Below are 15,364 nucleotides of genomic sequence, written 5' to 3'. Positions count from 1 at the left end.
TTCTGTGGTATTTTGGAATTAGGGAGGGAGGAAACGATGCTCTGATGATGTAAAAAATTTGCCCAGATCCCCTCATCGATAAATGATGTGACTGGCCACATGTTTTAGGAGTTTGAGTCCTCGGGAAGAATTCTTAACAGGATGATTATGAAAACAACCAATTTCCACACATGAAAATGAGCCCTATTAACAAGGCCACAACTGCCTGTTACGGTCACCATGTTTCTTACTAGCAAGGAGAATGATGGCTTTGCACGACTGCGCGTTTATAAAATGACAGTTGCACGGGCAAAGCTGGCTGTATCAGGCGCTCTGGAAAGAAGCCTGTGTGGGCCTTTTGCAGGTAATAAAATGGAAAATCCAATTTGCAATTGCAGAGGAAACCTCTGAGTGACAGATGATCTTCATCGCCACACCGGTCAGAGGGTCACCGCTAATCACGGCGCAGGCTGGCTCCCCACATGGCTCGGGCCGCCCCACCGGAGCACAAGCAGAGGGAACCTGTGTCTGGGAGTCAGCCAGCATGTCTGTGGAGGCACCACTTTCTAGCTTATTAGATCCTCTTTGTCACAGTGCTTAATCCTGCTGCCTGATCCTTGTTAGAACAGCAGCGGAGCGCCGCTCCAGCTGCTAATAAAGGAGATGGGCGCGGGCCCCTAACTAGACCCAGTGAAGCGTGCAGCCAGCGAGGGCCCCTGCAGCCGCCTGACAGTGGGCTGTGATGCCTCCTGCATCTTATTACTCGAAAGGGAGCCCACCTCCGACAGCTGACGGATGAGCTCGGCCGAGGCGAGAGTAAGTTGTTGCTAGGCCAGTATGAGACGGTGTCAGCTTTTCCCACAGCATCGTGGCCGGGCTTGCCTCTAATTACGTTAACCCTCTTCTCAAGTTGCTGCATCCAGAGTGGGGTCCGGGAGCCGGAGACACAGAGCCGGCTGGGAGGTCTGCAGCTGCGCAGAAGCAGGTACGGTGTTCTCCACCAGTGACCTTAACTCAGAAAACAAAATAAGCACGTCCTGTTATGCCCAGCCTGGTTATGACTCTGAAGAGGCGGCGCTGGCTTTGTCTTGTGCGGTTTCCATCTCTGTCGCCTGTAACAGTGGCCTGCTTTAAGGTTTGCTGTGGACGTTAAGCATGGTTTCTTGGGTCTTTGTTAAGAAAAAGAAAAGCCTGGCATCAGCCACAAAGCTATTGTTTGGGCTCCCCCCCCCCCCGCCCCTGCCCGTGAACCCGAATCATTATGTGCTATTAGGCTTCCCAGTTCTGTTAGGCCTGTGAAGCACTTGTGAATCTGTTTGAAGTTTGTTTGCTATTAAGTCTGACTCTGGATGGTTTGACACTAAAACAAACCAGTGTGGGTGGGGGAGGGTAATCCCATCCCTCCTCCCTCCCCTCCCCCTCCCCCAAGCAGGGATGGACAGATGAGTTTGAAGTGACAGAAAGGAAGATGCTCACATGGATGGAGCTAGACGCTGTCATACTTGGTGAAGTCAGACAGAGAAAGACTAATTATCGTATGATGTCACTTATATGTGGAATCTAAAAAAATGATGCAAATGAGCTTATAAAACAGAAAGAGACTCACAGACATAGAAAACAAATTTATGATTACCAAAGGGAAAGTGTGTGTGTGTGGGGGGGAATTAGGAGTTTGGGATCAGCAGATTCAAACCACTACATATAAAATAGATAAACAGCAAGGTCCTACTGTACAGCACAGGGAAGTACATTCAACATCTTGTGATAACCTGCAATGAAAAAGAATATATATACATGTATAACTGAATCACTATGCTGTACACCAGAAACTAACACAACATTGTAAACGAACTATACTTCAATTAAAAAAAAAACAAACGAAAATGCCCACGAATGGCCTGTGGTCCTTTTTGTGTATCCCAACTTTCAGACGTCAGTGTAAGACTCCTTTTCCCCCGAGGGGAGCGTGTCCAGCCCCCATCCCGCGTTTTCCACTGTGCTCCAGTTAGCAGCCGTCATTAGCATTCCCCCGTGCCTCTTCTGTCTCCACTGACACGCTTAAATAGAGACATTGCAAGGGGCTGACAGATCTCCAGGGGGTGAAAGGCTTCAGATGAGAGGGCCCAGGGAACTTGGCTGACCTTTCTTGACATGATTCCCCTAGGTCTGTCTTCTGCGTGTGGCGACCAGGGAGCACAGAACTTGAGTGGGTTGTTTTTCAGAGGACTACCACTCAGAGGACTGCGGGCTCAGTCAGAGGCTGTTACTGAGTGAACAAAGTGGGTTCTTAGGTTGTTGGTAGAAGCAGCAGCCTCTTCTCTCCCGTAGAAATGGGCATCTGCGTGTTAACTTCAAGGGTGATGCATTAAACCCTGTTGACAACATGGCTGTGCTTCTGGATTATTGGGGCGCACCTTGATCCTGGTGGGAGGGGGCTCGTAATGCAGCCCAGGAAATAAGAGAGTCTTCTTCCTCTCACTGGCCCTTGGAAGTCATTCCTGGGCAACTCTGGAATAGCTGAGGCTTGTCTGTGGGGTCCTTCCTAGACCTTTCCCCTGGTCCGCGTTGCTCTCACATTGACCCAGAGCCCAGAAAATACAACGTGCTGATAAATACTCTGTGCTTTTCCCACTCTTCTTCCCCAGAGAAAAAAGATACCACACTCCTGGGATCCCCCTCGGGGCCAGTTACAAAGGAAGCAGTCCAGCTGAGTTAATTCATGGTTATAATGTGTGAATGACAGGGAGTCCTGGAAGCTTGTTCAGCGGACCTAACTCTACACCCATTAGAAACGGAGGCTGTGTTTTTTAGTAGGATAACCAATTTGGGGGGATGAGGAGGAAAGACGTTTAGAGCAGAGCAGCCTCTCACATGGAAATCCCCTTTGCTTAGGAGTTGGTTCACATCCTTACGTAATTGGTGCTTTAGTGGCTTTTTTTTTTTTTCTTAATTCATTTTGAAGACATATGTTTCCAAAGGTCTCATTTCTTATTTTTTTTGTAGTTGATTTCATGCTGCATCAGTGGGCAGGGCTGTGAGGTGGGAAGATGATAGTGTGTCAGTATAGGTTGTTTATTAGGTGAATGTTTTAGGAGAGAACCTCTAGTGCCTTCCCGCTCCCCCCACCTTTTTAGTGAGTTGCTGCACCTTGGTTACTGTCGCCTGTTGCGTCAGCCTTCCCTCGGTGACCATGCTTCCCAAGTACAGTGGGCAATATACACACTGTGCATTTAAAAAAATGATGCTTTCTATCATACTCCTTTTTTGGAAAAGAGGAAATTGGAGAAAAAAGTAATGAGAGAATGATACGGAAGAGAGGACTGAGAGTATAGCGGACGAGGAAATAGGAATTATAAAGAATTTTAAACAAGCGATCAGTTTGATTCTTGGGAAGCTAACCTCCACCCCCACCCCAAGATAAAAACAAAATATATTAATGCCCATCCATTACAAGCAAGGCTACACCCAGGTAGAATGCTCAGCTGAACAAAATATGTGCAAGTCTTGGATTTTCATTTGCCCCAAGCAGTTTTCTGAATCATGGTTTAGAGCATAAAGCCCATTAATTTCCCAAATGATTGAACATCTGACTAATGATGTTGAGCCATTAAGATGGAGAAATTGACAATATTGATAGTCTTGGAGAGAAATGTGTCTGCGTATTTTTGTACTTAACCCCAACAGATTCTAAGTAGCTTTGGAAAGATCATGATGAGTTACTCTCAATATTTAGTAATATCTGTTTTCTTTGAAAGCAACTTATGAAATTGTAACCAATTTTATACTGGTCTTTTCTTTCTCCATTATTCTGAATAGTTGCAAGTTCATACAGACACAACTCAGATACTGTAGGTTCAATTCCAAACTGCCATTCTAAAGCGAATATCTCTGTAAAGCAGGTCACACGGATTTGTTGGTTTCTTAGTGCATGTAAAAGTTATGTTTACACTATGCTGAAGTCCATTAAGTGTGTGATAGCATTATGTCTGAAAAAACAATATAGGTACCTTAATTAAAAAATCGCTTATTGCAAAAAAATGCTGACCATCATCTGAGCCCTCAGTGAATTGTAACACCAAAGATTATTGATCATTTTAATGTTTGTAATAATAATAGTAATAATAATAATGATGATGATGATGCTTGAAATATTGCGAGAATTAGCAAAATGTGACACAGAGACATGAAGTGAGCAAATGCTGTCGGAATTACAGCACGGACAGACTTGCTGGATGCTGGGTGGCCACAAACTGTCACTTTACAAAAAACGCAGTATTTGTGAAGCAAAATAAAGCAAAAGCATGATAAAACAAGGTCTGCCTGTATAACCAAAAGGATTCAGATTCAAAGTATCAGTTCTTTTGTTTTAAAAAGAAATGCTACATCATCTTCCTACTAAATATTTTCATTTCTAAAGCTCAGATCAGCTAGGAGGTGATGTGTTTTGTGCTATACTTCCATCCTAGAATGCATTTTCCTTGTTCTGACCTTATCAGTTGTGACAAAATTGGCAGTAGAGCCTTAGAACAGGACAGATAGGGGACTTTGGTTGTGTTCTGGGAAGAATAATTGCTGGACGTCTTTGTCCATAAAACTTTGGACTGTAGACCAGGAGCCTGAAATTGAATTTCCTCAGTAGGACTTTTAGGGAAAGGGTTTTGGTGAGTCTCCTGCCAAGTAAACCACATACAACTCTGCTGCGTTAACATCTCTGTCCGTCTCTTTCATAGGCAAACATGTTATAGGAAGCCGTTTCACACACTGCCTTTGCTATTATTTTGAAATATACCAAACAGAAAAAAATAGAATTGACTGATCCACTGACACCTTCACTAATTTCATCCTTGATTGATATAGATTGACAGGTAATCAGATAGCTTCAGCAGGCAATGTAGAAAGAATCAGAGGTCTGGAGTCAGAAAGAAGCCTTAGACTCACATTCCCCCTCTGACATTTTCTGATCTTAAGCGTGTTTCTTAATTTCCCCAAGTTTGCATTTCTTTACCTATAAAGTGATGTTAATTACTGACCTTAGGGATGGCTGGAGAATCAAAGGAGGAAATGCTTTTTACAGGTGATTGGTAACTGATAAGGGCTACACAAGTGTGCATTTCTACCATTACCACGTTAACGAGATCCATTTAGTGCTGGTTCTGAGATGTGCTTCCGGTACCGGGTGAGTGAGGCAGTACTAATTTTACGTGTTCAATGTCGTTACCTTTCTTCACTCCTGTTCTACTTTGATGAAGAATGATGTTGACTGGATCAGATTTAGATCAGATTGGACAAGTGATGACAACACATTGTCAAGGTAGAATTTTGGGAGGTCCTGATGCTAATGGTTCTCTCAACCTTGGACGGGTCATCTTTGTGTCTAGTAAGCAAATACCTAGAAAAATGAAGCAAATGCTACATTTGCAAGAATTCCTTCCAGATTTACTTCCTTCCTCCCTCCCTCCCTAATTTCTTGGGCCAGTGTACAATCACTGACGTGGCTTGTATACCACTGATGACTTGGGGTACATGTTTTTAAAACAAATCACATGACTCAGAAGATCCTTAAGGTTGTGCTGTGGTTACTGGGCGGGACTGACTTCTTAGATTTGATTTGTGTTGTTTGGATGACTTTCACTTTTTCCCCCACTCCTTCCTTTTAGGAAACTTGGATCTAACTGGTCAGAAGCAGATATTCAAAGCAGAGAACAATCCTTGGGTTACCCCAATCGCTGACCAGTTCCAGCTTGGCGTGTCTCATGTTTTTGAATACATCCGTTCCGAGACGTACAAATAGTAAGTAGACTATGATCTTCTGAAATTGCAGACTGGTTTTATAGTACTTGTAATTATGCAGTTAAAAAAAAAAAAAAAAACAACAGCTATCTATGACCTTGTCATTGGTGGCATTCAGCTCAGAGCATTTTTAATTTTTTAAATTAGTAACCACATGTAGTAACTGCTTCTGTTACTTACAGATTGTTTTTAATTGACATTTTCAAAGGGAATCTATACCAATTTTGTTTAGAAAATTTTTAAGGTCTTACATTGGTTGACTATGTGTGGTGCTAAGGAAATTCACCAGACACATGAAGATCAGAACATACTTTTTTCTCCTTTGAAGGCAAGGAATAACACAAGTTACAAACAAAATTGTTAAGCAGTTTATTTATAAAATCAGTAGAGAATACTAAGACAGCGTCATTCTATTCTTTAGAAGCTTTTTACTCCAGTGAGATAATAATCTCTCTCAGAGAACAGATAAGGCAGATACAGAGGAGGAGGAATCAGGTAGCTTAAGTCACTGCATCAAAACCTTTGCAGTCCTCACGTCTGCTCAAGGGCACCTGTGGGAGCCAGCCCTAAAACCTAGCCCTTCCCGCGTCTTTCTTCCTCAGTGTGTGCGGGTTGAAAGGAAGCCTACCACCCCCATCTGCACAGTTGTTACTGTATCTCCTGTCATTACCTTCCCCCTCGCCCTACCCCTGACCCCCAAATTGAAGTGATCATTTATCTCAAAGCTTCATGACCCCCTCATGCTGAAATCTAGTCAACTCTAGTTTGAAGTGAATGCAAAAGATGTGAAAAAAAAATCTATAGTCAGCTTTAATCTGTTTTTGTGTCTGATACCAACTTCTGGGAATTTAACATCCCAGCTGTTAGAGAAGAGGTGGCTCATGTTCAGTTTGGAGTCCCCCTTCTCTTTTGGGTATCAGAAATACCGCCCCCCAGCTCAGCACAGCTCTCTCTGAATCTGAGTTGGGTCAGAGGGGCAGTATTACATCTGGCAGGGCAGAGTCCTTGCCCGGGAATGGCCAGCTGTGGTTCTGATAACACACTCCCCATAAGCCGTGCTCCCGGACACACACCTGGGACTTCTTATGGTCATGTTTCCACTTGACAGAATCACAGAGAAGATGAGCTGGGAAAGAATAATGGTCCTCAAGCAAATATAGACTAAAATTGCCCAAATGATAGCATATCCTTGTATATGAGTGCAGCTTAAAGCATGGTTTAGATTTCAAGAGAATATTGTGACATTTATGTCTTCAGATGTACCTTAATAGTAAAATGAGAGATGTATAGAATGTGTGTTCATTGTTTCAGGAACCACATAGATGTGTGCAATTATTATAGATACATAGTTTTTTTTTAGGAATTTGAACATAGCTCAGCCTTGAAAATTCGTTTAGTTAATTATGAAAAGGTGTGAAAATATAATTGCAGATTATTAATTTATTGTTCATTTGGTTTCTCTTAAACTGTTAATTGTTACTAGCATCAGTTTTAGGTGAGGCTCTGATGTTTAGTTGGTAAATAGAAGGCTTCATAGAGCTTGGTTTGTTGGGTGTGCCTTTAGCAAACCATTGTACATGGTAACTGCAGAAAAATAAATAAGTTCCTGTCAATCTAGAATTGGGGAAAATGCTCTGTTGTTTATTCTGCGTAACACTTTTTTAATTTACCATACATTCATTTGGAATTTACAGAGAATTAGAATACATTGTGTATGCAAGTGCTTCTAATTTTAATTTCCTTTTGAAAGATCACATTGTGAATGTATGGATTTTGTATTACCTCAGCGTCATTATTAGGCAGTTAATCACCGCTATATGCCATTCCAAACCACTTCCGTTTATTTGAGCATCGTTAGGATTCTGGATGAATGAGAAGTGTTGCTTGATTGAGTTAATTGGTACCTTATTTGAAAGGGATTCTGTGACACAACATTTTATTTGATGTATGTATTCTTACCTGTTTTATTAGCATCTTACATTTGAGGATCAGAGTAGTCTAAGCAGTTTGCCTACTAGTTTATTTTTTATGTGTTTGCTTTCCTCATGGAGAATTATATTATCTTTTGTCCAGTTAAGTCAATGTTAAAAAGCGTAAGTAAGCACAGGAGAGCCATTGTCCCCTTTTGGGGGGACCAGTTAGTACCCTGTTGGCTGCTTTTAGAGGCATATATGTGAGCCTCTGCTGGGCGAATGCACTTGACATTGAACTCCTCAAGGGCAGGGACCTCCCTTAGAGTGAATTCCTAGGGTTCTCCCCTCCCCTCCTCTGGAAAGAGAACTTACCTGCTTCCTGTGTTACAGCTTTCTGTCCTCCCGTTCTCCTATACAACATTCCTTTATCAAACGCCCTAGCCTGAAATGTGGACTGTTAACTAAATAAGACCCTACCTCAAGCTCTTAGTCTTTAAAAAATATACTCACACAACAATGCCACCACTATGTTTCACAGATTTTTTAAAATTTAAGGTTCTCTTTTATATGAATAGATGTATGTTAGTATATCCTCATGTAACTAGAATCTAACTTAATTCTTTAATTTACGCGGCACTTCATAATTAGCAGACTTTTAGTAGCCTTCTCAACTCTCTTGAAAAAAAAATCTAATTAGCAGGTACTTGGCTACTTTTTTAAAGCTGTCCAGGTAACAGCCTTCAAGGAGGCAGTTCATTTGCTACACTCGTATTTTTTTAAACAAAGGAAGTGTCTTATTCAGTACCTTTGTCTTAGATCCTTTATTCTAACAGCTGTAGTTTCTAATCTTCACTATCTTGTCTCTTTTTGTATGAGTCACATACACCCTCTCCAATTAAAAAATCTTTAATTGATCTTTAGACTGTCATAAAAGCATCCTTTAATGTTTGGTTATGGCATTTGAAATACCAATGAGTCTACTTTCTTTTCTTCTTTTTTTCTTCTTCCTAACCAATTGACCCATTACCTAAATGAGAGCATTAAAACTCACCAGCACGTTTCATTTTCCTTCACGTCCGCTGTCAACGTTCAAGGTGACCTTCCTGTTCTAAGCTCATCCTCTGAGGGCCTCCTGAGTCTAGGGCAGGGACAGGCAGGGAAGATGGATGATCTGATTTCCAGACTCAAAGGGACTCCATGTTGAGACATGGGTGTTTGAAACACAACCGTGAAGTCAGTGTTTAGGAAGAATTAAAATACTTGGCAATGATTTAACTTGATAAGGGTGGGCAGTTAAGCAGGGGAGGGATGTGGGCAGGTGTGCTGGGAGGAGGCTGGGGTGTAATTCTTCAAGAGACTGTTCTTCTGAGTACATTTGGAGCATTCATCATGTCCTCGTCATTTCTGGGATGGAGATGGCTCTTTGTTCATCTGTTGTCCTTTCAGGGCAGGGAACACATTGGCTGTTGTCGCTGCATTGACCGGTCATTGTCAGTTACTCCCTCTGTTAAAATGCTTCGCTGGGTCTGGATGTAGAGGATCCAACCCTACACACACGTTAGCGTTTTCAGACTGTTGTTGAGCCACTTCTGCTTCTGTGAAGCAGAATTAGGATAGGCCAGTCACCACTGCTTGTTAAGTTTCTGGAAGGCAGGCTCCCCCCGCCCCCCTCCAGCTTCCCCAGGAGGAGAAGTCAGATTGGAGTCAGGATCCTTGACAAGATTCTTTGTGAAAGGGAGTAAGTCACACTTTTCACATTTCCATCAAGGAGGGTGGATAGGAACCGCAAGCCATTTTAAAAGCTGACAAGTTAACTCTTCACAAAAGAAGAGGTTTGACAAATGTTAAGCTGAAAACGTGTTGGTTGAAAGTGGCATCTGGAAAACAGGCCGCGTCGTGAAGGCTGCAATTTGTAAAGCCTCATTTCCAGGCTGGTGTTACTCGAAGGGTGCGTCTGCGTCACCCTTCCTTCCTGGGACTGTCTTTTATCTGCAGGGAACGGTTGCGACACTCACTCGCTCTTCTGTTTTGTTTCTTAGTCTTAAACGAAGATGCTTCATTCATAACTATTATTAACGTTACCTAGCGGAAACATTTTAACAGAGCAGTGTTTGGTGAGTGGTGAGCATTGATGAGGAAAATGCAGGCAATTTCTTTTCACTGGAAATCTGGCAAAAATAAATCACCCTGTTTGGTTTGTAAGGAGGAATGACTACTTGGATCTGCTGCTTACTGTGTCTCAAAATGTTTTACTCGTAGAATTAAAACGAAGTAATGTTTTCTTTTTTCTGCACTGTGGGCAAACCTGTTTAAAGCCGTTGTGGGTATAAATAGGTTTTATTAAACAACTACTATGTTCTCAAATAGCTGCAAACTCAGTGCCCTAGAAGAGCCTTAAATCACAGCTATATCTGGCCTATCAAAAGGCTAAAGAATTTCAAACTTAATAGCTGATCCCAGCCATTTTAAGACAGCCCTTTGCAGAAGGAAATTCTAACAAGCCTCTCTAAACCTTACTGTTTTTCTGGTGGGGTAGAAATGGTTCCACAGAACTAGCAGATGGTTTTTAGAAATATCACAGAAGGCTGGAGGAGAGGGTTGATCTGCCAGGACCTTGCAAGCAGTCAGTGAATTTTCACACGGTGACAATGCGTATGCAAGATTACAAAGATGTCTCTCTTTCATGATGATGTCTGAAAGTAGCTCAAAGTAAGCCAGAGAAACACAGTATTTCCTTATAGTAGAGATGAAATGGAGAACCGTTTTTTTCCCCCCTAAAGCTTTTGACAGAAAGATTGTTTTTATTTTTGAAAGTTGACTATGTGTTGTGTTCCTGGTAATTTGTTTCCTTTATAGATGCTACATATGTATATTGCAGTTCTTTTTTTAAGTTAATAAATGTAGTATCACATTTCCTTCATAATATGAAATAGGATTCAGACTTTTGACATCTCTGGACCCGTGCACATGCAAATGCAACTCATTTAATGAACCTTGCTAAGAAAAACCAAAGAGAAAAGGGAAACCTATAAACTATGTTGGGTTCGGGACAGTACTGTGTCATACCCCTTATTTTGTGTTCACTTTAAATGATAAATTACATAGCATTCCTTTTTCTCCATGTAGTATGTTACCAGCGTGCAGAGTTAAGAAATTTTAATTGCACTGAATAGATTACAAATTGGGACGTAATATCAGCTCAGTCTAGTCTCTCACCTGTTTTCTCTGTGTGGCCATGAGCTACTAATTGTGCTGGTAAATTAATCCCTGTCCTCTTAAGGGAACAGGGGAAAAGCGGACTACTTGAGCATGAGTGCATCACAGTTTTCTTTCGCTTCCAAGTTTTTTGACAAATTGCCTGATGTCATCCACATTTAAAAGGAGTTTCGCTTTTCTGCTTTTTCTCTTTGTTTAGCACTGTTATTCAGATACACTTCAGGGGTCATTAGTATTTTCCCTTTTTCTTTTGCATGTTCATTTCTTTCGTCTTTACATACCTTTGGAAGCTTTTCTATAACTTTATAGCTTATGCAGAACACGTCAGGTCTTTAAATGGATGGCGTTTTCCATTTGATGTTTCCAGTGTACCAGGGTCGGGGAGGTTTGCAGTGGGGAACCTCTACCCTCTAAACTTATAAAGGTCAAAGGTAAACTCTGCCAGGCTTTGAAAACCAGCTTCAGGAGGCTCAGCTGGGATTCCTGAAAGCATCTAGGAAACCCCATCTTACACATATGCTGGAATGTCCTTCTCTCTGACGTGCCTCAGATACAAACGCAGCCTTGGGAAAGGCTGGTCCTCTGATGTGGTCACACGTCAGACACGCTGTGCTGGGCGAGCTCTGTGAGATCAAGTTTGACCAATGAGCTGGAGCTCTGTCGGTCTTTCTGCTTTTTGCTCAATGACTACAGCACTTAACATTAAAGAGCTGTGAACAAATTTAGAGGGGCAGATGGGAAAAAACACAGCTGCTCCATCCAAGGGAGAAGAGTGATGTTTATCCGGAACCTCACACTGCAGAGAGCTTTTACATACGATTTTAAAGAGCAGAACAGTTCTGTTTCTTTCCCTCACTGTTTTTTAAAAAATATTTTATTTATTTATGTTTTGTTTGTTTTTGTTTTGGGGGGAGATAATTAGGTTTACTTATTTACTTAGTTTTTTTTAATGGCGTTCCTGGGGATTGAACCCAGGACCTCATGCACGCTAAGCACATGCTCTGCCACTGAGCATACACATCCTCTTCCCACACCGTTTATCCCCCCCTTGTGTGTGACTCACATGTGCATTCAGCCTGTCCTGTACAGCTGTAATGTACAGCATGATACATTACAGGATCAGTTTAAGGTAAATAGAATATAGATAATTTGTCCCTCTTGACAGAAGGAAACTAAAACATAGTCTACACTCCATCTACACTCCAGAAAGAAAATGTTTCCAGTTACTTCCTCTTCAAAGAGTTCCATTTTCAGACGATACTCACTTGAAATAATCGTATTGAACTGTATTGACCTCCTCAAAGACATGAGATCTGTCCACCCTACATATTGATAACCTTTATTAACTCCCAGCAATGCTTGATGCTTTCTGTCCAGCTATGATGAGTTATTGCCTGCCTCTGCTGTTTTTATTTGAGAGAGAAATTAATAAGGGGCACTTTATAATCAAACAAAGCTGTGATTTCTATTCTCTGCACAGTAATATCTTGTTTTATGACATGCTGGCTTTTTATTGAGCTCTGGTCTCTTATTCTGGTCGGGCACTGTTGGAGGTTTTGGTTTTTTTCACTTTTTTTTTTTTTTGTAATTTCTTGGCAGTTCAGGGTTCTCCTATGATGTCGGATATTTTGGTTTAGGATGCATAATATTATGAAAGGAGTTTCTGTCAGATTTATCAGGTAGAAAGCTTGAATGTGAGTTTTATGTCCACTCACGTTTATTGATGCCCCCAATTTACTTGTCAACCATTAAGGAAACAGCTTTCCAAGTATTATTCTATTGTGTTTGTGTATCATTCCGTATTTGTTTTTTAAGACTCCTGGTGTTAAAAGCTTGTGGTCAAGAAAATACAGTTTCCCATTGTAATAGTTAATTTTTAAATAGTCTCATTTGGAACACATAAATTTTATCAGCTTAGAAATGTATGTGCTTTTCTTCCTCCATCCAGTTAGGTAGTGTTTGTTTAGGAATTGAGGTTTTGGTTATTTTGCATGGCAAGGTTACTGAATAAGCACCCTGCCTTTTTCTTTTTTTTTCCTGCTTATATCTAATTTTGTCTAATTTTGTCTGCGTAAGCCACCCAGCAGAAATGTAATTGTCTAACAATTCTAGAGATCTGAAGTCCAAAGTCAGGGTGTGGGCAAGGTTGTTTTTCTTGAGGGCTGTGGGGGAAGGATGTGTTCCAGGCCTCTTTCCTTGGCTTCTGGGTGGCTGTGTTCTCCCTGCGTCTTCATGGTCATCCCTCTGTGTGTGTCTACTTCTGTGTCCAGCTTTCCCCTTTTTGGAAGGACACCAGTCATGTTGGATTAGGACCCACCCTAATGACCTCACCTAAATTTGATTACCCTGTAAAGACCCTAGAATCTTCCAAAATGGTCACATTCTGAGGTACTAGCGGTGAGGATTTCCACATGAATTTCTGAGGGGAACTCATAACACTTGTTACTCAAATGTATTCAATTCTTTGTCAGTTTGTTCCAGCACCCCATTTCCTCTTTCCTTCCATAGCCCCCACAGCCTCACAGGTGAGTATGTTCTGTTTATTAGTAAGTGTATTTAAATGACTCTGGAAAGTTGAATCCCTCCCTGCCCCTGGTCCACCGCCATGCCTTTCTTAATGTGTTTGGCTTTCAGATTTACGTTCCTTCATAACGTGCAGACTCACCACTGTTTCATTTTAGGGGCACAGAGGGCACGTTCTTTTTTTTTTTTTTTTTTTTGGCAGAGGGGTCAGTGTTTTTGTTTCTAATCATCTCTTAAGAATGGACTGTGTAAAAACTGAAGCTGGCTGGAATTTGAAAATCCTTTGGGAATGAAAGGCACCCTCCCCCCCCCCCCCGTTTCTTCTACAAGAACCTTACTTCTGGGAAATGCAGTGTGGGCCACCTTTGTGCCTCCTGGCTACTTTTTGCAGTGGGTACCCCACTAGTAAGCGTGGAACCTTCTCCCTGTGACTTTGTGGCCCTGCCTGGTAGCTACCAGTGTTTTGCCCTGTGAGGTATGAAGTGAGGAATTTCCTGTCTCGTCTTGGGGTTCCAGTAACCACATCGAGAGCCCTTCTGACATTTGTTCCATTTCCCTGCCTTGTCTCAGGAGGTCTCTGGAGTCTTTCTGGGCAAGATCGAGAGTCCTGATAACAGGGCACAGAATTCTCTTCTCAGGTAACTAAAGCTGGTTTGCGTCCCCAGCGTCCCCAGAGACGGAGAGCATGTTTTCATATGATGCACCGTGACATCAAGACTCAGTGACATGCTCCACTGGGAAGCTGTGAGGAAAGAGAAGGGGGCATGAAGTCTGTTCTTAAAGAACCGGTCTTAGAAGTGGCTTCCAGCCCCAGCCCTGTCAGTGGCAAATGACCGCGTCACACCCACCCTCACCTTCCCCATCTTAAAAGCAAGAGGTTCAAACTAGGTTATCTCTAAGAGTCATCTCAGCAGTGACTGCTAATTCTGAGTTCTCTATTTTTCTGGAAAAGATGTTTTATTGTCTGTATCGTTTCATTATTTTTTTTAATGTAGTTTAATTCTTGACTCTGCCCCCCCCCATGGGTTTACTTTATTGATTTTTTTTTTAAAGGCCACGGAAGATGATGATGACCCAGAATATAAATTGTTACAGGAAAATGGATACAAGATAAAACTACCAGATCAACCTTTTTATTCTGTATTTTATGGAATGCCTAATATATGTTTGGCAGTAACTTATTCGTACACATGAATTCCTGACACTTTCGATTCTTCAGACTTATTAATCAGTGTAGTCAGCACCAGAGCAATTTTATGAGACTTACCAGTCATCAAAAATTTATTATCAGATAAATCAAAGAAACAACGAGCATCTTAATAGGGTAGAGAAAGTGGCATGTAAAGGATCGTTTAAGACTGTGTTTTTTTGTCCGTTGTGTGTTGCATTTACAACCAGTACGCACGAACTTACTCATAATTTCATGCAGAGACCCAGCAGGGTGGTCGTTATCTTCTTGGGTAAAACCTTTTCTCTTTGTTTTCCTCTGGGAGAATGTTGCGTTTGATCTGACTGTAAGACTTGAGAACACTCCATATACAGGAGGTAGGAAACATCGTGTTCTAATGTTAAGCTTACAGCGTTCTTTTAAAACGGTATCTACCTTTTCTTCGGAATTTCATTACAGCTGTCATCCAGAGCCAAGACTTATCAAGCCTCAGTCCTTTCCCTTGGGACCAGATGGCTAAACTTTCGCTCCTTGAAATGGCCTGGGGAAACAGCAGAAGACAAATTCCCTTTCCTGGGGATGGACTCCCTGTGTGCCTTCTGACAGATGTGAGACACGGGCTTTGTCTGCTGCCTTCCTGGCACTGTCTGAAGATACAGTAATTCTGATGCTACAGTAAGAGACATGTGAGATGGACCGCTTGGGGGGTGGTTTTTCTGTCTCCCCGGCCCTGTCCTGAGTGTACCAAATCTCACCATCCTCTAGGACAGAAGGG

General features: G+C 41.9%; 1 protein-coding gene across 3 annotated transcripts in view; it reads left to right on the top strand.

Annotated features, from left to right (window-relative positions):
* RSU1 (Ras suppressor protein 1) overlaps positions 1 to 15,364 on the top strand; it is a 159,260-nt gene that overhangs the window by 72,849 nt on the left and 71,047 nt on the right. For all 3 annotated transcript variants that reach the window (XM_010966825.3, XM_010966834.3, XM_010966844.3), the window contains exon 8: positions 5,637 to 5,769. In XM_010966825.3, coding sequence (XP_010965127.1) covers positions 5,637 to 5,769 — 133 coding nt within the window. The remainder of the gene's footprint in view (positions 1 to 5,636; positions 5,770 to 15,364) is intronic.

Source organism: Camelus bactrianus, chromosome 35 (assembly GCF_048773025.1).
Source record: "Camelus bactrianus isolate YW-2024 breed Bactrian camel chromosome 35, ASM4877302v1, whole genome shotgun sequence".
NCBI lineage: Eukaryota > Metazoa > Chordata > Mammalia > Artiodactyla > Camelidae > Camelus > Camelus bactrianus.
The sequence above is the reverse complement of the archived record's forward strand: the minus strand, read 5'-3'. Positions and strand labels throughout refer to the sequence as shown.